The 20,032-nt window shown below is 40.2% G+C and overlaps 1 protein-coding gene across 10 annotated transcripts in view; it reads right to left on the bottom strand.

The window, feature by feature from the left end:
• Positions 1–20,032, bottom strand: part of LOC121641205 — a 23,867-nt gene continuing 3,835 nt past the window's right edge. The window contains exons 9-32 of one of the 10 annotated variants that reach the window (XM_041987200.1): positions 19,843–20,015; positions 19,637–19,753; positions 18,739–18,960; positions 18,401–18,514; positions 17,494–18,252; positions 16,637–16,846; positions 16,303–16,524; positions 16,006–16,179; positions 15,685–15,912; positions 15,398–15,577; positions 15,061–15,294; positions 14,823–14,978; positions 14,353–14,559; positions 14,046–14,237; positions 13,212–13,417; positions 12,920–12,988; positions 12,759–12,800; positions 12,097–12,159; positions 10,574–10,753; positions 4,083–4,472; positions 3,463–3,579; positions 3,107–3,226; positions 2,692–2,772; positions 1–1,687 (exon numbers count right to left, since the gene is read on the bottom strand). In XM_041987200.1, the coding sequence (XP_041843134.1) occupies positions 1,658–1,687; positions 2,692–2,772; positions 3,107–3,226; positions 3,463–3,579; positions 4,083–4,472; positions 10,574–10,753; positions 12,097–12,159; positions 12,759–12,800; positions 12,920–12,988; positions 13,212–13,417; positions 14,046–14,237; positions 14,353–14,559; positions 14,823–14,978; positions 15,061–15,294; positions 15,398–15,577; positions 15,685–15,912; positions 16,006–16,179; positions 16,303–16,524; positions 16,637–16,846; positions 17,494–18,252; positions 18,401–18,514; positions 18,739–18,960; positions 19,637–19,753; positions 19,843–20,015 (4,486 nt within the window). In that variant the 3' untranslated portion in view covers positions 1–1,657. The other 9 variants (XM_041987199.1, XM_041987205.1, XM_041987201.1 and 6 more) reach the window with 9 other exon arrangements.

Genomic DNA, 20,032 nt, shown 5'->3' on the forward strand with positions numbered 1-20,032 from the left:
CAAAGTAATGCATGTTTTATTTTTTCATAAAAAGACAGGGAAGTCACAAAGCAACAATATTTTCTTTGTCTAAAAACTATTTCCTTCATGTGAAATACTACTTCCTCCTGGAGAAGATTGCAGTTTTTTTTCTGTCCATGTAGCTATAATATCCATGGCTTCTGTTTGGGTTTAAAAAAAAAGTTTGCTAACAAACTGGTTATCTAAAAGGGATTCCTACGTTTTAATCTATGGAAAAATGAAATGAAGTGAGCGCAACCTACTAAAGCTATGTGGCAAAAGGGCTTTACAAACTTGGTTGATATTGCAGTATTTGACATCTCTAGCTTGTGTTGAAACGTCACAGTACATCAAAATCACAAGAAACAGTTCCTACTTTACAAATAAATTACTGTATAGTAGAACATGTATAAAAAAAGACAACCTGTGCTCCTGTGAGAGAAAAAGCCACATATACTGGGGCAGCTGCCTTCATCTCTTACACATGGTTACTGTGACAGACAAGCTTTTCATTTTTATTGACCTCACTTGACTGAACATAAGTGTACATTTACAATGAGATGAATATACATATATGGACATTCCTCATACAATCATATGGAGGCCTGTAGTCTTAAAAAGAATATCAAAACCTGAGATAAACAGACCAAAGCTAGTAAAACTTATCAACCAATTACTGTATGTTCAAAGCAATCTTGACTACTATGATACTGAACACACAGGGCTGAGGGAAACACTCCACTGCTGTAGTTAAAGTGTGAAGAGTTCGATAAAATTGGTGGACTACAAGAGGAAACGAGTAAGAATGATTCAGGGTAAGACTGGTCTTAAACTGTCTTCAATTTAACACAGCGCAATGGTAACCTACAACTTTAATGAGCAGATGGATATGAATAACTTAAAAACCTCAAATTTGTACAAATACTATAAAAAGCATACTGCTATAAAATAGAGAAATATTTCAAAATAGATCAATTTTAAATTCAAACTTTACAAGAATGTGTAGGCTACTGGTTTTTGGCTGGTCATAAACCAAAGATTTAGGTTTTGTTGTTTTTGTACCTGAGCAGTGAACAAAGGCCAACAAACTGTCCAAATCTGAGCAGATTATCTTTGTTCACATATTGATGCGAGGTATGTCACTTCATTTTAGCAAAAAAAAGAAGAAAAAAAAAGCCTCTCCTTAATTAAATTAACAAGTAAACAAAAATAATTCCCTTAAATGTGGTCTTTAACGTTTTCCCTAGCAGCACCAAGGGAATAAATGCTGATAGTTTCTCAACTAGAGCGGAAACAGTGCATTTGTATAAAACAATGTAAAAGCCACTAGGAAAATAAAAAGCATTTAAAAGAAAACATAAGAGCTCACTCAACTCAAAATGCTGTTTTTGTAAACCAATAAAAGTGTTCACACTATGCCTTTACAACACCAAAATGATATAAGCTTCTTGTTTTGTAATGTATGGCCGCTAACTATGATGAACTGATCTGAAAAATAAAGAGGATCTACAAAGATTAATCTACTCGGTTATTAATTATTTTAGGTGCAGATTTCTGAGATCTTCCTTTTGTGTGCAACTAGAGTTGGTCACTGTTGGGTGCTGCAGTCTAATGTGGATGATGGAGGTGGCAAGCCAGAGGAAGGAGGACGGACTTGTTACAATGCTGATGCTCCACCGTGCTTCTCCTGCAAGATAGATGCATTTAGAGGATTTAGTTCAGTAAAGTCAAAACTGTCAACTTCTTTACAGCAAAGGCTAAGGTGTCTTGCTTTGTACTCCAGTACTGGATTGAAGAAATTTGAAAATGTTTGAACAGCACAGCTGCAGTAAGGACAGAGCACACCAGTGAATGCTCCATTGTGACATTTCTCTGGTATGAAAATACTTTTTTTTTTTTTAAGCATTAATCTCTTCCCCTCTTGCAAATCATGGACACAGTAGTAGCGCTTCTTCTATTGTACTTGACCAGTTTTTTTTAAATCTGCATACTAATCTGTGTCATCTCATATCAAAAGTATTTGTAAAACTCAAGAAAAGGGATTAATTGCTAAGAACATCCTGGTCTGAATGACCCACATAAAAGAAATATTTTTCCTGGCGATGCATTGCTCAGGAGATTGATAAGTGGTACTACGAAGCTGGTTATCAACTTTGAAATTCAACCCGGCGTTTTCCAATCTTGATCAGTGCGCGCTCACATAAAAGGGGTGGTGTTTGCAGCGTCTGACCAATCGCAAACATGAAGAAACCCTGCGGAGGGGCCTATTTTACTATGAATGAGCAGACCGTTATTCTTCAAAAATATGACAAATTCAAACATCATCCAGACCAAGAACAGCACAGTTGCCGCAGCAACATACAGGAAGCACTGCTGGCAGAAAATTGCAGACTCTGTTAATGTTTAAACTGGGAGATTATACAATATTAATTCATAGGAAAATTTAAATTGACAGCACTCTGATCACTTAATTTCGCTTTATTACAGCCCAGACGTTTCGCGCAGATCGCTCCCTCAGTGCTCATCGTAATGAGTTACCACGGTAAAGTGAACCAGCATCGTAGTACAGAAACCCCGGGTTAACCCCGAAGTTACCTTGATAAGAGAAAATCCAGCTTTATAGTACAGGCCTCAAAGCCTACAGTCTGTGTGGTCAGGTGTGTACTGCAGAATGATGTTTACTGTTTGTACCTTATCTTGGTCAATGTCAGAGTCTGCAGTGATGACAATCCTCTTCTCCACACGCATCTCAGAAGATCCGCTTTTCACTACCTGAACAGAGAAGGCATATTTGAGAGAAGTGTATAATACAATAACAGCTGGGCAGCTGTAGCTCAGAAGGAAGAGCAGCTTTCCAACCAGAAGGTCGGTGGATCGATTCCAGGCTTTCCCCGAGTACATGTTAAAGTGTCCTTGATAGACACTTCAAGACAAGACACTTAACCCCACGTTGCCTCCTGATGTGCCTGTCGGGTCTGAGCGTGTGTGAATGGTTGAATGTGACAGGTAGTGTCAGGTGCTTTGAGTTTTCAAGCTGACTGGAAAAGCGCTATGTACAAGTCCATTTACCATTTAGAAAAATAAACTGAAGGAAATTTGTGCTGACCTTTGAGATTTGAGTGGTAGTGGTGGTGACTGTGGTTCCACTGGTTGACTCTGTGCTAATCGTCTTGGAACTGGACACTGCTGTACTGTCTTTGTCCTCGTCTGTTCCATCATCTGTCACCTGAGAAAAAACACCCCAAAAAAAAAAAAAAAAAGAGGAGACTGAGAAATCATTTAAAAACTACTGTGCTTCCATTAAGGAAGGTGCAGTGATGCCTCAAGCTCAGTGTGGAGCCCCATGGCGCACACTATCCCTCCACTCAGACCTGCTCACTGTCAGCTTGCCATTTTCTTAATGTAATCCTGACTTCCTGTAGCTGAGACAGATCTGGGCAGACCAGGTGCTGGACCCCCTACCTTTGACGAATCATAGGTGAAGGTCTTGGTCTGGACGATAGGGACCTCTGTGGTGGAGATGTCACTGGGTAAGGAGACAGCTGTGATGGTGACAGTCTGGGTCTGCACCAGAGGGGGCTGTGAATGGGAGCATAGCCCCATGAGTGGCTGTTTAACCAGACACTGTTCACCTCACAGCAAAAAAAACTGATTTCACGCCATGCATTGAAGTTAGCGCAATTTAATTTCACCAGCAGCCCAAATCAGTGATTTTTTTTTTTCTCAAAGAAAATCACAACATAATTTTACCTCCCACTGGCAGCCATTACAAAATAAACTATCAAATTAAAACTATAAAGCCATGAGTGATTTGGAAAGATAACGGAAAGTGAAGTCAGCGTTTTGTCAGAGTAGAAGACGCTATTGTTACAGCGACCCGTCACCACAGTCCAGAACATAGCACACCACTGTGCAACCCCTCTGCAGCATACTGACTTCAGTTCCACACTGATAATTCAACCTTTATAGATTTACATTTTTAAGTGTCACGGTGCTGCAAAGGAGTGAGCAAGTAAAGCATCCAAGTGCCAAGAAGAGAGAAAATCAGCATCATCCTGGGGATGGGGAAGTCAGGAGACTACCTGGAAGCAGCGCATGACCTGTGGACCATCACTCCAATAATAGGAAGCTGGGGACGATCCAACTATCCTCTCAGAGCACTCTGCCACTCCAGGACATGATCCTTTTTCCTCCTGGATCTCATCTAGAACTTTACAGGAAGTTTTAAAGGAAGAAGCCAGCTGCACCATTTTCACCTCTAGCTCTGGCACCGGGGGCGTCTCAAAAACTACATCCTCCTCCTGATCACATGACTGTTCCTCAACAGGTGCGGTGAAGGCTTCAACACTATCCAGCTCACTTTTGGGGGTTATGTTGGGACTGGATATGACTGTAAAGCCCAGATAAATGCTGGTTTCCTCGTGACCAGCCTTTGTTTCTGAACCTTTGCTCAGGGAACTAATGCACACACTCTATAAAAGAAAAAAACAACAACAGTCACCATGTCATCATGGGCAGGGAGAGTACTCTAAATAACAAGTGGAGTAAATATAAATTATACAAATGTTCCAATTCAAGTTAACAAGAGTGAATACACTGTATGTAGTTTAATTGTTGGACAGATATTTAGGGACCTAATAGTTTTCTTATGGCAAATTCTGCAATATTTTATAACCTCAGCTTAAATGGAGGCCATAATCAAGGCTTTTCCACACACACACTTCTGTAAGTTACTAATCTACAAGTACAGTGACTTCATATGTAGCTACAGTACATTTTCAATGCCAACTCACCCAACGCTCGGCGTTCACATCACTGATTTTCTTAAAAAAATAAAAACACTAATGTGAAAGCTTCTATAAATTTCAGGTTATCTCTAAAAATGTAGGTGGATTTTGTTTTAGCTCGGCCTCTTGCATCAATCTGTCAGTTTTTACTTACTTGGGTTGAATTTTTTACTAAACATCACATCCATGGATCCCAGAGGATAATTGTTAACCAAACAGTAAATAATAAATCAAACTAATATATACTTTATTTGAATAAAATTTTTTCTGCTGCATTTGTTGTTATTTTGCTTTCATTCAACCAAATTTACATTCTGTTCCATTACAATTATATTTAATTTTGTTCTGCCACAGTTGATGCTTGAAGAATACTTTTGGTTTTTAATTTTGGTTTATTCTTCTTAGAAGAATTATTTTAAATTCTTTGAAACTTTTATTCTTTTGGTTAATGGTGAACTCTATTACATTATTCATATTTTTTTAAACAGCTTAAAAATGACTCTTTCATTAATCTCTTTCCACAGGATGTAAAATGACTTTCAGTGGTGTATTTCATAGACTAATTATTTCTTCAGGAATAATCTTAGGGTTTTTCTCTTTAGCTGTTACCGGTACTCATAGGTCTTCTTATTAGTTTCACTTCTAACCCAATCCAAAGCAACAGCTCACCCATGAATTTTACTTAGGTGAAATGTCTACATCACATGCACATTTGGACCTTCAGGATTTTGCAGCATCTTCAGTACGTGCCCCCTGCAGAAGTTCTCTGACCATTCTGCAGTAGTGGGGTGTATAAGTGATCCACAGGAGGGGGAGTACAAGCAGGTGGTGGACAATTTTGTAGAGAAAGATAGCGATCAACTTCAGTTTATAGAGGACAGTTCCACAGGCCTTTTGGATCGACCAGGGAAGAATGTCACAGTGAAGATTGGACTGAAAGGCAGATAGAATGGCTGTGTGCAAGAAGGGCTAAAAAAAAAAAACAAACAAAATTTTATTTCATGAGGAAGCTGAGATCCTTCAACATGTGTAGTAAGATGGAGATGTTACCAGCATCGCATTCTTTGCTGGGGTTGCTTCACTAGGACCAGAGACAAGAACAGATTGAGTGCAGACCTGCGCTGAGCAATTTGAATTTTTTTTGCCAATAATTGTGGGCATTATTTTTTAGTTAAAAGCTCAAATGTAAAAATTATCTCTATTTCCTCATAATAAAGAATCCTTTAAAAATTTCCTGGATCACCCCCAAAATCTAATCATCTGTTCCTTATTCCATTTCTGTGGTTTCCTGAGAATTCCATGAAAATCTGTCCATAACTTTTTGAGTTATGTTGCTAACAGACAGACAGAAAAACCAGTGATGCCGAATATATGAACTTCGTCTTGGCAGAGAAACGATCTGGAAAGCTGGTTCTTTTGTTGTTGTAGACAGGAGCTGTTCCAGGCTGAGGTGGAGAGGACTGAACAAACTGTTCACTTATGCATCTGTCATGGACATACATGTACTTGGCCATCTTTACCACCACACACTGGACAGACAGTGGAGCTCCTTCTCAAGGAGACTCATCCAGCTCCGCTGTTACAACCCAAGATTATACCTGCCACAGTCAATAAAACTATACAATAGCTCTTCTCTGGACCCACTACTGTTTAATTTGTCTTCTTTCAAACACCACGGCATCATTATACATCCTTAATGTAACTGCACAATGCTTATATCTTAAACCCCATATTTTCCTTATTTCTAATTTCTTATCTTGATATTTAATTGTATAATTTAATAGTTTTTTTAATCTATTTTCTATTTTTCTCTGCATATTTGTTAATGGTATATTTCTATTTTTTCATTCTATATTATTCTAGGCTCGTTTTCTAGTTGTATTAGTTATGTAATATGCTATTGCATCACTTCCTTACTATTCAATACATATAATGCTGTTGTGAAACCATAATTTCCCAGTCTGAGATCATGGCAGGATGACTGATTCTAACGGTTTTCACTTATATTCTTAAGGGAGATTCATAACATGAACAAAGAGGACTGGGTGAGTTGAATGGAGTTTAAATTTTCCTTATGGATGACAAGATACAGGAGATTTATAACCAGTACAGCCATGCATTTGCACATCATTGCCAAAATCTGACTTGTGAATGATAAAATCCACCTCCTGGAAAGAAAAACAATAAATAAATGATAATTAAAAAGAACAATAATATGAACTGTATATGGAATGCTTTTTATTCTTTGGTCAAAGATGATTGTCAAAAAGTCATGCAACAAGGAATCCCTTGCAACTGCTACATATTGTCTTTTCCAAATACTGGTGAAGGACAAATAAGATAATAAAGTATTACAATTGAGCTGCCTCAAGGTTTCCAACCACAGGAAATACTACAACAGTGAAAGATAACATTAATAAACCCTCCAGTAACACGACTGCTGTATGTAGTGAGTACCTCCAGTGTTTAAGAAAAAGGTCACAGTAATCAGCTGATATGAAGACAACCTAAAACCTAAAACTTCGGACAATATAAATGCACCTTGATATGTGTATGAAAACAAGCTCAAAGTGATGCGATCAGACATTAAAAACCTTCTGGTAAATGCCAGTTATTAAAAAATGTTTCAATTATCCTTAAAGTCCATCACAGAAAATGCAAAAACAGTTGTGGGTTGGTTATTATTTTCAGTCCTATTCAGTCTTTGGAGTTGAGGTCTGTTTGTGGCTGGAGAAACCAGGGAGGTTGTGCAGCAGTGGGAAAGAAGGAGTCAAAGTCTTTTTGAGCAGAGGTCTGAAAAAAAGGGCAGCTTCTCAAGTGGAGCAGAGGATGAAGGATGAGCAATGCTGGAGTGATGTTGCAGATGAGGCAAAAGTAGGAGAGAAGGAGAAGAGAGAGCTAGAGGTTGATGGGTAGATGGACTAGGTGCGCTCTCCGTGGCTCACATTCACACCTGTGTTAGGTTTCCGCAGGGTTCAGACGGCCCCTCAGCTGCGTTTGGAGTAGAAGTCTAGCAGGGGGCCGCGCGGGAGGCGGATGACAAACTGAGAGGGGAGGAGGAGGGGGAGGAGGGTGAAGACATATAAGAGGAAGGGATTTACATCTGCCTGCAATGACCTTCGGTAAACTGACTGTCAGAGGTTGATTTTTTTTACAATATTTCAGAGTTAAGGGCTTAAATGACATGACTATAGCCATTTCTGTTGTTGAGAGCATGGAAATGTTACGACATGCATATTAAATACATTCTGTATTTTCCATGTCCAACAACTTTTTTTTTCCTAAGACAGGAAGTCATCCACACTTGCTGTGTTTTGTGAGAAATTTGAGATGGAAAAAAATAGTTCCAAGTTAATTCAAACCAAGTCAATGCAGAAAAAATTAGCTGTAGGGCCTGTAGGCTGATGTTTCACTGCAAAAGATATGAAGTACAGTTTGGTTTGCAAAGTGGAGGGAATTTAATCAAAGCTCTGAAAACTACCAAGCTTAACAACTGAACTGTGAAAAATGTCAGTAGTAACCCTGTAGCTGGTCTATGGACAGCTAATCGTGACCCCAACATTTTCACTTTATCAGCTTCTAATTAGGCTTGTAAACATGATCATAAACAAAATATGTCTTTTCTGATAAATGGACATTGGACTATGGGTCATACTGTGGACCTCTTATCTAAAGCACTCTCTATACTTGCTGTTTATTTTCCTCATTGTTGCCTGGAAGCTGTCAGTTTGTTCTGCTTTTATTTCAACACAAGTCTTGAGTGTTGACAAAAAGTTAGATTGCACTTATTTATTCATTTGTTATCAGTGCAACTAGATTGGAATAATGTTTCTACTCCACTGAGATTTCAGGCAATAACTTAAATTTAAAACAACTAATAACAACTAACAAAAACAATTTATTAGTTGATCATTAGAATCCTGTTATATCTGTGCTGTTTTTACTGTACTGGTATAATTTCTGATGCAACTGTGAATGAAGCCTTGTCTAGAAAGAAAACCAAAGACTCGGAGAAAGCAGCAGCCGAACTAAAAGTATAAGCAGCGTGATAAGAAATTGAGCAAAGAAAGAGCAAAAAGAGCAGAAAGACAGCAATGAATAGAGGGGAAAATAGAAACACTGCTCGCTGTGGGAACGTGCAAATCTTCTTGAATGTTGTAATCTTTTAGTCATGCAGTCAGGTCTGTCAGTCATGCAACACAAACATATCTGGGGTTCAGAGGCATCCAATGGAAGATCTGCACTAGGTGCACTCAGACAGTGAACAACCTGTCCCAAAGATGCCTCGCCCACTTCCATCTTTTCAGTGAAAGAAGGAACGCGCAGGCCTTTCTCAACAAGTTCTGCTGCATTCTTTACACGCATGCATGTGCTGCATACCACATGCCATTGGCTGGAATAAGACTACATGCACACACAATACTCAAACTGTCAGAATCAAGAGTGGCAGCTGGAACAAGCTGAGACACTCCTTTATCTCGTAACTCATTTAATTCAACACAGAAGAAAAAATGCTTATGTAGTTTTCAACTTTTGCCACGAATGACATAAATAACAGGAGTATTAAGTATATAGGCCTGTCATGATAACAAATTTTGCTGTGCGATAAGTTTTCTCAGGATTTATTGCGATAAGCGATAATATTGCGCAAAGTAATAATGATGTCATTTTGAGACCATTTACAACTAATATGATGACAATGCCATAATAATGAAAGTACATCCTTTCAAAGATCAATAAACTTTAATTTCTAAAGAACATTTTACACTAGAACTGAAAGAAATTTTAAATTACGTAAAAAAATCAATAAATAGAATGGACTCTCAGTCTTATTAACAATGAATGAAAACCAAACACAACCAAAAACAACAAGTATGATGGATAATAAAGTCCCTGTTCTGTACAAAAAAAAATGCCCTTCAAAAAATAAATGTGACAAAATATGTATTAAACGTGGGGCTTTGAGAGGGAAAACCGGTAAAACTGCCAGTTAGTACCATTGTATTAAAAAAAAACCTATAAAATAAATTAAAAAAATATATCGTTGCTGTTTTTGAAGCTGAAATATTTCCCCTCATCACTGCGTGTCAAACTGATCTATGAGCAGTGATGAACCGCGCTGCTGCAACATGACACTGCGTTTTTTCCACATACGACGGGACACCGGCCCAAAAGTAATGCTGCCTGCTGGGAATCCTCTCGAACCTCTCGATTAGCCGGTATTGCTCTTGATGCTTATTTCAGCGTGAGAAATCAGAGTTTTAGCGCAAGAGCGTGAGAAGCCACTCAAATGCGAGAGTCTCGCGGCCGATGCGTGAGAGTTGGCAACCCTGTAAAACAAATGCGGCGTACCAGCTCACACAGGTTAAGTACTTCACCACGGTCTCATGCTGCAACGTACTGTTGTCAAGTATAACACGAGAGACATCACTCTGCTAGAAACAAGAGCGTTCTGTCGAGATACTCCATAGTAAAACCTGATGTCATACACAGTCTATGTAAAGTAAGAAAGTAGGGGGGGAAAAAAAATTATCGCACTCATTTTTTTTTTTTACCGTGCAATTAATCGACTTATTGCTTATCACGACAGGCCTATATGTATATTGCAGATAAATCTGTTCTATAAAAAATCTCCCTGTTCACCATGCAGTGACTGACTATGTCAGTTCAGGAATTGATCATTTACATTAATTTATTCCTCTTTAAATTTAATATTTCCTCCAATTCTTAAACTGACAGATTTGAGCTGAATTTAAAAGTCTAGCTGGTTTCTGTGGGAAACTTACCCCATCTGCACTGGGTAGAGGCTGGCCATTGATGCCCAGGGTGCGGAACGGAGAGTGTGTGGACAGGCGCTTGTCCCACTCGCTCAGCCTCGGCTCGGGGACAGCCTCCATGAAGTTCCTCTTCAGCTCACTGATACTGGCATGGTGCTTGAGCAGATCCTCCTGAGGTTTTTCAAACTCCTATACAAAGGAAAGCCGAGAGAAGGAAAATGTGGTGGGGGGGAGGATACAGAAAGAAGGCAAGAGAGCAATTTGGCAAAAAAAAAAAAATAAATGGGGGATAAAAGAATAACAAGCAAGGAACGGAGGACATGAGGGATACATTGAGAGGAAGAGAGATTAAGAAATAGGAGAGAACAGAAAAGAAAATAGTCAGATTGTGTTGGTTTAGTGCGGTTTCTGTGCATTTTTTTAGATGCTGGTTGAAAGAAAAAAAACATAAGCAGAAGCAGGATTAACAGGAGTTTCTAAGAGAGCATAAATTACAAGAAACCATTAATCTCAATGTTTGCACTTCTTGATTGAAGCACAAAAAGCTTGTGGTTTCTTGACAGATTACCAGCGACTCCTTTTCAGACTCCAAATGAAGTCTGGCAGCTGACTGGTGCCATGATTCATCAAAGCTGATTATCATCTGGAGCCTTGGATGGGTGCAAGCTATAAACTACTCAGCACAGCATTTAGAATCTGTTCCACAGCATTAGGCTTGCAGTGAAAACGCATTGAGAAAACAGGCTGCAAATCAAAGAGCAGGAGATGTGATGGCAGCAGATGCGATACAGGTTGTTGAAGATGAAGCCACGCTACATGTGAAAACCCATTCATTTAAGGCAAATGAACGGACCCAACAGGAGAAGCACTGATTTGGCAACAGTTAGCACCAAGTTGATCTTTATGGACAATTGCAGGATGATGACAGCCGTATGGCACAAACATACTGCAGACTATTCAGCAGTTAATTAAGACCTACTGTGATGCTTAAGAGCAACTTCATAAGTGTTTTTCTAGATGTCATTTTGATCACGTACAGCAAAGACGTATAATTATTCTGATTTTCACTTCTACAGCCAAAGGCACATTTGGATGATTGTTGCACAAGTGCTAAAAGATGCAAGTATACAGAGCAAAAAGCTAAAACAGGAGAATACTGATGAGCCACAATAAATACATACTAGATAAAAACTGAGCCGCTTGACCAGCTGAAACGCTCCGGAAAGTTTGTCTTGTCCCAGATTAATTTACACCATAGCTCATCAACCGCATTGCATGAATGAACATTAGTAAAGATGATAAGAAGGGCATAACCCTAACAGGTCTGAGACTCCTGGTCGGAAGGTTTTGTCCAGCAGCACTCTCCTTAATCAACTGGGTTATTTTTGCCAAACACATGATCAATTACTGCTGGTGCAAAAAAAAAGTGTGAATCATGCCACATGCAAGCGTGAGATTAAACAAAGCAGCCATTGTGCCAAAGAGCAAGAAAATACAGCTGGAGACGGACATCTCCAAAGAGGGATACAAACCTCCAGCATTAAAATGCTATGTCTGACATAAATTGAGTCACCCTCAATTTTCTTAGCTCTTTTCTGTAAAGAATGAAAAGAACAAAAGAAGTGTGGGTTTGTTTCCATTTCCCTGTATGCTGGCATCATACTGCCACACCTTGACCATGCATATTATGACGCCCACTAATATGTTAATACAATAGACGAGAAGATTTTGAAAAGTGCATGCAAAATCGTTTGGTGCAACGACTGAGCTTTCTAAGACTATTATGGAAAAAAAGAAATAGGGATGGGGTGTCAAAAATCTGACAGAACACCAATTAGTCTATAATCATGCATGTGTGCATTCCAGTGTTTACAACAGCAAGCAGTGAAAGGAAATGAATGCCTTGAAAACATTTAAATAGTTGACATTTTCTGAGGCAAGCATACTGAATTTGCAGTATTCTGTTTAGACTCTAGTCACCATTTACATACTCTACTCATTACTGTATTTTCTACCCCCTTAGAATACATTGTTATGTGCATCGAACCTGCTGTAGATTTCATTTTAGACCTAGTCGTATAGAAGCACAACATGGGAAGAGGGTGAAATTAGTCTTTTGGATGAGAAAGTCTGCATCGTCTGAATGGAGGTGGAGAAATGGCTACGGAAACACGTGCGATGCCGGGACTCTGACCTTTCGCATTCGCACCCCCTCCAAGCTCGTCTCCGACTCGTGCTACCCCAGGGAGGAGAGAGGGACATGCATTAGCATCCTCTGCTTGTTGGCTTTGACGCGTCCCGTCTCAGCTATAGTGAAAACATGTCCTCTGAGGGACGACAGCGTCTGCCACTAACCTGAATGTCCCCATTGATGGTGGATATCAGTGAAGAGTCTACTTCTCTCTGCTCCCTCCACACTGCTGTCTACAGCAGCAAGAGAGACACAGTTCACACTCTGCTCGCTATGTGTTAACTACTAGATCATTATCAATCACAATGTCAATGTAATCACTTTGAGGATATCATATATAATCTGCCCACCTTTTACCGCTACAGCTATTGTATAGTTTACATACAAGATGTATATAATATCATGTTTCCACCTAATAATGTGAATGATGAAAAAGAACAATGAGAAACTGCATACCTTGACCTCAGCCACGGCCTCCATCCTTGAGGGCTCCACAGCTTCTACAGTGACTTCCAGCTTCCTCTCCTCCTGGCGGCTGGTCTTGATGGGAGTTGAGGTCTGTGGCTGCTCGAGAGGGGCCATGGGGATCCCTGCCTCTGCAAGAGCAGCCTGGGAGAATACCGGAGCGCTGACAGGACGCATGCCTCTCTGTGTGCTCACAACTAGACAGAATGTAGAGAACATGGAAATGAATAGAAGGAAATAAGTTATGGCACAAACTGTTTTGAAGGAGCGAAGTTAGTATGTGCATGATTAAATAAGGCGTCGTATATCGAAACCGTGACGAGAGTTTAAACATGGCACACAAAAATGTGTGTAAACGGCCATTTTATACTTACTGTACTCAGTTTTGCTGTGATGAGAAAAATGAAAATAGAGCAAGCGTATACTTTACCTTATTTGTTTCTCCATTCTTTTTCAGAGAGGCAAGCAAACATGAGAATGTGAGGCGAGTGAAAAGCAGGCGTCCTCAAAGTGAAATGAAGCGTTTTAGTTCTTGTTACAATCCACCGGTGGATGCAACAGCAGATGACGTTAGGCTGCACATCAAGTGAAATGAGGTTGAACCCGTGAAATGTTAAGAAAAAGAAAGCGTTATTCCTTATAAGTCCAAACTGTGCGATCTGAGGTGAGTACGGATTGCCGTCTATAGACGTCTTCTCTTCAGAAGAGAAGCCCGTGTGTCATGTACACAAGACGCAAATGTTAGTAAGCGTTTTCTATAGCAAAGATAACACGTTTGAGCATTTTATCTGCCAAAAAACACACACCCAAACAAGCAAAAAATACCTGACTCTTTGAGGTCAAAATCTAGCAGAACAAACCAATCATCACCGGCTTGTGATTGAACCAACGGGACTCTTTCTTCCAGAATCCGCTTCTCAAACTGGGGTCTTATCTCTGAAATATCAATCTTTCTTGTGACCACAGCAGCTGGAAGTTTGACCTTTGCTGGGACCTGGATGCCTTCAGGAGGAGCAACTAACACAAATACACAACCAGGTATTATTGTGGGGGAAAAAACATCAAACAAAGCAATAAGAATCAAAACCCCGCCACATCAAAGGTGTGTTTCTTGTGTAACAGCACAAAATACCTGATTTCTTAGGTGCCACATCCAGAAGTACAAACCAGTCATCCTCCACCTGTCTCACTGCTGGTTGTGGCTGCACCACATCTTTCTTCTGCCACTTCTCCTCCACTATAGTAACTCTCCTCTGTGTTATCTGCTCTGTGATTGCAAACTCTTTGGCTCTTCTCACCACAGGACGGACAGTGACAAGTTCATCCACAGCCACTGGCACTAAATACACACAATGTAAAACTAAGATTAAAGTCATCAATCTTGTTGCATATTTAATATTAATTTAGATGCAACTTTTGGTCTTATTTCTCAAAAAGCTCTGAAATAAACTAAAAGTAGCCACACTGTCAGGGTATTTAGCATAATGTTTTAAGGGTCTCCTTGTATATTGAAATATGTAATAGAAGTGACATAATTTGCTGAGAAAATTGCTTTTCAAGCTGATTGTTTCATAGCAACAAGCACACGAAGTAGCAGAATACCTGATACTTGTTCTGCAACATCGTGCAGCACAAACCAGTCATCTTCCACTTTTCTTGGTTGTGGCTGGTTAACCAACACCACAGCTGGTCTCACAGCTTCCATCACATAATCTGGTTTTGGTTCAGCTGGTGGAGTGACACGCTGAACCACAGCAACTGACACAGAAACACAAAATGAATAAATCTGATGCTAACATTTGAGTGCAGCATACACAGGCTAACAGGGAATAAGTGGTACCTGGGAGCATGACTACTGGTTTCCCTCGTGTGACATCAAACAGCTTAAACCAATCATTTTCTCCTCCTGTCTCTGAAAGTGGTGCAAGTTGGCTCGGTCTAATTTCAGAAATGCGTGTCCCATCTTGCCTCCTGTCCACACCAATTATCACCTTCTTGTATGTTCTAGTTTCTGTAGTTTTCACCTCAGCCTCAAATGTCTTCTTCATATCCCGAACAATCTCAAGTGGAGTAGCTGGCACAGACAAGAGGGTGAAAGAAGCTGTGTGACGGTAGCAGATTCACTGAAATAAAGCAAACATCTTGTCTGGGATGCAAACATTTAAATAACTATATACCTGTTGGTACTGTAACTGCTTTTCCGTGAACAGCATCAAACAGAATAAACCAGTCATCATCGATCTTTGGCAGCTGCTGAAAAGGCTGCGGGCTAATCTGGTCAAGATAAAACTTTGGCTGCACACTTTCTGCTTTAGCTGGAACAGCTGGATAGATTTTAGATGGTGGTGGCACATAAACTGAAAGAAAAAAATAATAATCTTCTACTTTGACACCTTTTAAATTCCAGATAATCTTTTGACATGATAACTTGCAAAACAAAAAGACATTTTGGGGCTCTGGGTACCTGGAGGCACATAAGAAGTCGCTCTGGAAACGAAATCCAGCAGCAAAAACCAATCATCCTCTCCCTCCCTCATTGGTAGCAACATTTTCTGCTCTGGAAGCTGCTTGTCGTCTTTCTGCATCAAAATTTCCTCAACTACAATGTCCGACCTGGACTTTACAGTCAAAACCTTACTCACACTGGAGACACTTTCTCTGTGATAAACCTGAGAGGACTCAGCCATGGAAACTATGGAAAACAAAATGAAAGAGCGACATAAGACAATTGAGCACAATAAGAAAAAAACGACTTAAAAGATGCATGTGGAAAAATCTGCAGTACCTGGAGGCACAAAAGATGTTTGTCTAATAGGAACATCCAGCAGCATAAACCAGTCATCTTCCCTCTCAACTGGAATCAGTTTTATTTCTGTGTCCCTGACTAAAACCTTTGCTCTTTGTTCTCGCTGCTTGACAGCCATTACTTCAGTCAGAGAGACACCTTCTTTTGGGGTCACTTCAACAACAAAAACAAAAGAAATAATAAAAATTAAACATAAAAACACTATGGATATGAAAAAACGCAAAAGGAAAACTAATTGCCTTCATAAAACTGGGAAGAAGAACAGGGGAAGTTCACCTATACCTGGTGGCACATATGTTGTTTTACTGGGAAGAACATCCAACAACTTAAACCAGTCATCTTCTCTGTCCGCCACCTGCTGTTGTAGGATTTCTTCTAGATACCTCGGTGCCTCTTGTATTATCTGTCTCTCTTCAATTAGTACCTTTTCCTCTTCTACATCTCCGGCCACAGAGACAAAAGCTTGGTCATCTGTCTGGGCTCTCTCTCTTAATGTGACTGATGAGTAAAGTCAGGAGAAAGCAGTGACACGACTTCCTTTCCATGCATGTGTAATATAAAAGCACAAGAAAAAAAGGTGTTTTGAAAAACAGTGCGGGACGTGTGGTACCTTGTGGTAAATAAGATGTTTCTCTGGGAGGAACTTCCAGCAGCACAAACCAAGAGTCATCGACTCTTCCTACGACATACGGTTGCTGTAGGATCTCAGGCACTCTCCACACTTCCTCCTGTCTTACTTTCCTCTCCTCAACTTTAACTTCTGTTTTCACCACAAGGGCAGCAACCTCAGACTTCGAGCTGAAATATTCACTTCCATTCCCTTCCACAGCAGTAATCAAATTAGGAGAGTAAAGATAGGTAGTATGTGACCACAGGAGCAAATATACAGCAGCTTATTGTAAAAGAAGCAAAGCAGGACATGACGTAGTTTTCACTTGCAAAAAACTACATAAATATGCAAATAAATGGATATGTGTATGTGCATTTACTCATTTTTGCTCTTTTTAAAGTCTTAACCATATTCAATTTATCATTTATATCACTGACTTTGTCATGCTGATTTTCTAAATACCTACAACAGTGATTAATTTCATACTGATGTCCACATATGTGTGCACATATTAAAGCTGGTATTTCTTGATATAATATAAATTTCTGAAATGCAAAGATTTATATGTGCATGTTTTCCCTCCTTTCTCAAATTAGTTATGAAATGCTGTGTTGGGGTTTGTTGGCTTTTATTTTCCCCTCTTTTCTCATTTTGATAGGAAAAAACAATAAAGGATTGTTAACTTCATAATAATGGTCAAACAGTGGAGTCTCATAGAAGTAACCAGCAGAGGTATAATGCAAACAGAACTAATTGGTTAATATGTTTATGCTTGCCACTTTATCTATTTTAACATCATTAGAACAATAAATGGGTTAGTAGAGGTCCACAGCTGTTTGCAAAATTACATACTGTACCTGCTGGTTTATATAGAGGGCGATGAAAAAGTTCAAACCAGTCATCTTCATCTTCCATCTGAACATGATCCTCGGCCTGACCCCTCCCCGTAACCTCTTTCTGTGTCCTCTCCTCCGCTATCTCCCATTTGTCTAACACTGTCCCACCAGACTGTCCTCCATCTTCTACTGTTACCCTCTTTTTAGCGGTACGCTCCACCCTCTGATATGCTACTACAGAGGTGGTACCAGCAAGTTCTGGAGAAGCAAACTTCTCCTCCACCTCGCCTTGCCATTCTTTTTCGATCTGGCGTAGCTTCTCTCTCAAACTCTCATCTAAAAGATTCTCTTGCGTCACCAAAGTTTCACTCTCTTCTTCTTCTTCAGGTAACAAACCTTTAAAGAACACCCGCTTTATTTCTTCTTCTAGTTCATCCTCATCTTCATCTGTTCTCTCCATCTTCCTCACAGATTTCCTTACTACCACCTTTGTAATACCTTTACCTTGCTGCTCCCACTCCTCCTCTTTTCTTAACTTTTCAACTTCCTCCTTCCCTAACTCCTCTTCTATTACTTTCTGAAGTCTCTCTGCCATCTCATCCACATCCTGCAGCCTTTCCTCTAAGCCCCTCACTTCCCTTAGCTTTCCTTCCAAAACATCCACCTCTGTCATCTTGTCTACTAAGGTAACTGTTTCCTGCAGCCTTTGAATCACTTCCTTAGTGGTCACTTCTGTACTCTGCTCCTCCACTCGGAGCTGGAACTGGACTTGGGATGAAGCTGAGAGGAGTTGCAACAAAAGTGAAACACTGAGCAGTGAAATTCAATTTGATTAATAAGTAGCCTCTTATATAATTCATATAAAAACTGTACTTAAAGAAAAATAAAAAGGGTTCTATAAATTGTTTTCCATACAAAAAAAACTCACACAGAGGCTGTTGTACACATTCAGAGGAAAACAAGATGAACCAATCATCTCGTTGGATGAATTCTGGTTGGAAAAGCTGGGCCAAGGAGGTCATTTCTGCCAAGCTGGGTTTGGCTGACAACATCAGAAAAAGATGCATGCGACATTTTTGGACTAGATAAACAAAAACCCACAAATCTCAAACAGTTGAAAACAGAGAGCAACATGTTTGGTTTTATCGAACGTTGGGTCAAAAGCTAAATAAATAAATAACTCTCCAACTCAAACTGCTTCATTAGAAATGAATGAAGACCATAAACATGTAGCTAGGAATCTGTAGACATTGCCAGTGCTGATACCTGGCTCTTTTACAACATCAAAAGTTGAGACCACGGGAACTGGACGATCATGGTACAGAAGGGCAGACCAATCGTCTTCCTGTCTCATCTGCTGCTGCTCATCGGTTGCCAGCTCCTGCCATGGCTGACTGACTGACCGGGTAACGGTTGTCCCCTGCCAGGTCTGAACAGACTGTCCCTCCTCCCAGAACTGAGCGGAAGTCTGCTCTGATTCCCCTTTGGCTGTGAAGAGATGGCAAGGTGATGGCAGTTATGCAACGCTTCAGCTGGACAGATGACGGCTGCTGCGAATGCTTCACAGTGCTTCAAGCACGTTTGTAACCCAGTTAAATGCCAAGTAGTTTTACTGGTCTATTGTGAGTCCTTTAAAATGAGGTTAGTGAAAAACATAAAATATGCATCTTATAGTTCAGAAAAAATGTGAATGACCAGGATATACCTGCAGGTTATATTTCATTCTTTAACCTGTTTTAATGAAAGCGGCTGCAGCAGTGATGAGTGAGTCAGTGGGTTAAGAGGTTAAACATGCTGCAGGCTAAAAGGAAATGAAAATGTGTGTGCTTTACACATTTAGCACAACTTCTGTGAAACAGCCACCTCGAGTCAGAAAATGTTCAAGAATGGTTCGGTATCAGATGAAGCTTGTTTAGCCCGATCCTTTTGGAGTTCACAGCAAGAAAACTACCCTTGAGTCATATCAAGGGAAGAACTAAGTATGTGTCACGTGTGGAAACGTGACATTTTTCCGACATGTTGAGCACAATGCAAAGCACATTTGCAAAGATTTAACGGCATAAAAGCGGATGAATGAGAACGTGTGAGGATGTTAAACGCAAACAGCGACCAGCGAGTTAGAAATATGCCAAAAGGCATTGCGAGCTGTTCCACACACTGGTACCTGGGAATTCAAGAGAAGACTGAGGTTTGTCAAGTTCCATCACTAACGACCAGTCATCAGTCTCAGACCTGCCTGATCCTGAAAGTTGCTGCAGAAACTGGAGAGTCTCCTCTCCAGCTGCAAGAGTAAAACATGTCAAAAAGAAGCTCATCAAAGCCAAGGTCCACTGCAAAAACCCAGATTTTAAAGCACAAACTTGCACGTACCTCCGTCTAGGTTACGAGACAGCCTCTTGCTTGCAGAACGTGCAAAGCGAGGGGCTGGGCGGTCGATCATGGAGCTCGCCTGGCGGGTCTGTGCCTGAGTGCGACCACTGTACCGAAACTTAGAGCCCAAGACGAGGAAGCGACGGGATGCAGGAGGCTCCACTGTCGACACCCTAAGCAAGAGGTACAT

This window comes from Melanotaenia boesemani, chromosome 6 (genome assembly GCF_017639745.1).
Source record: "Melanotaenia boesemani isolate fMelBoe1 chromosome 6, fMelBoe1.pri, whole genome shotgun sequence".
Lineage (NCBI taxonomy): Eukaryota > Metazoa > Chordata > Actinopteri > Atheriniformes > Melanotaeniidae > Melanotaenia > Melanotaenia boesemani.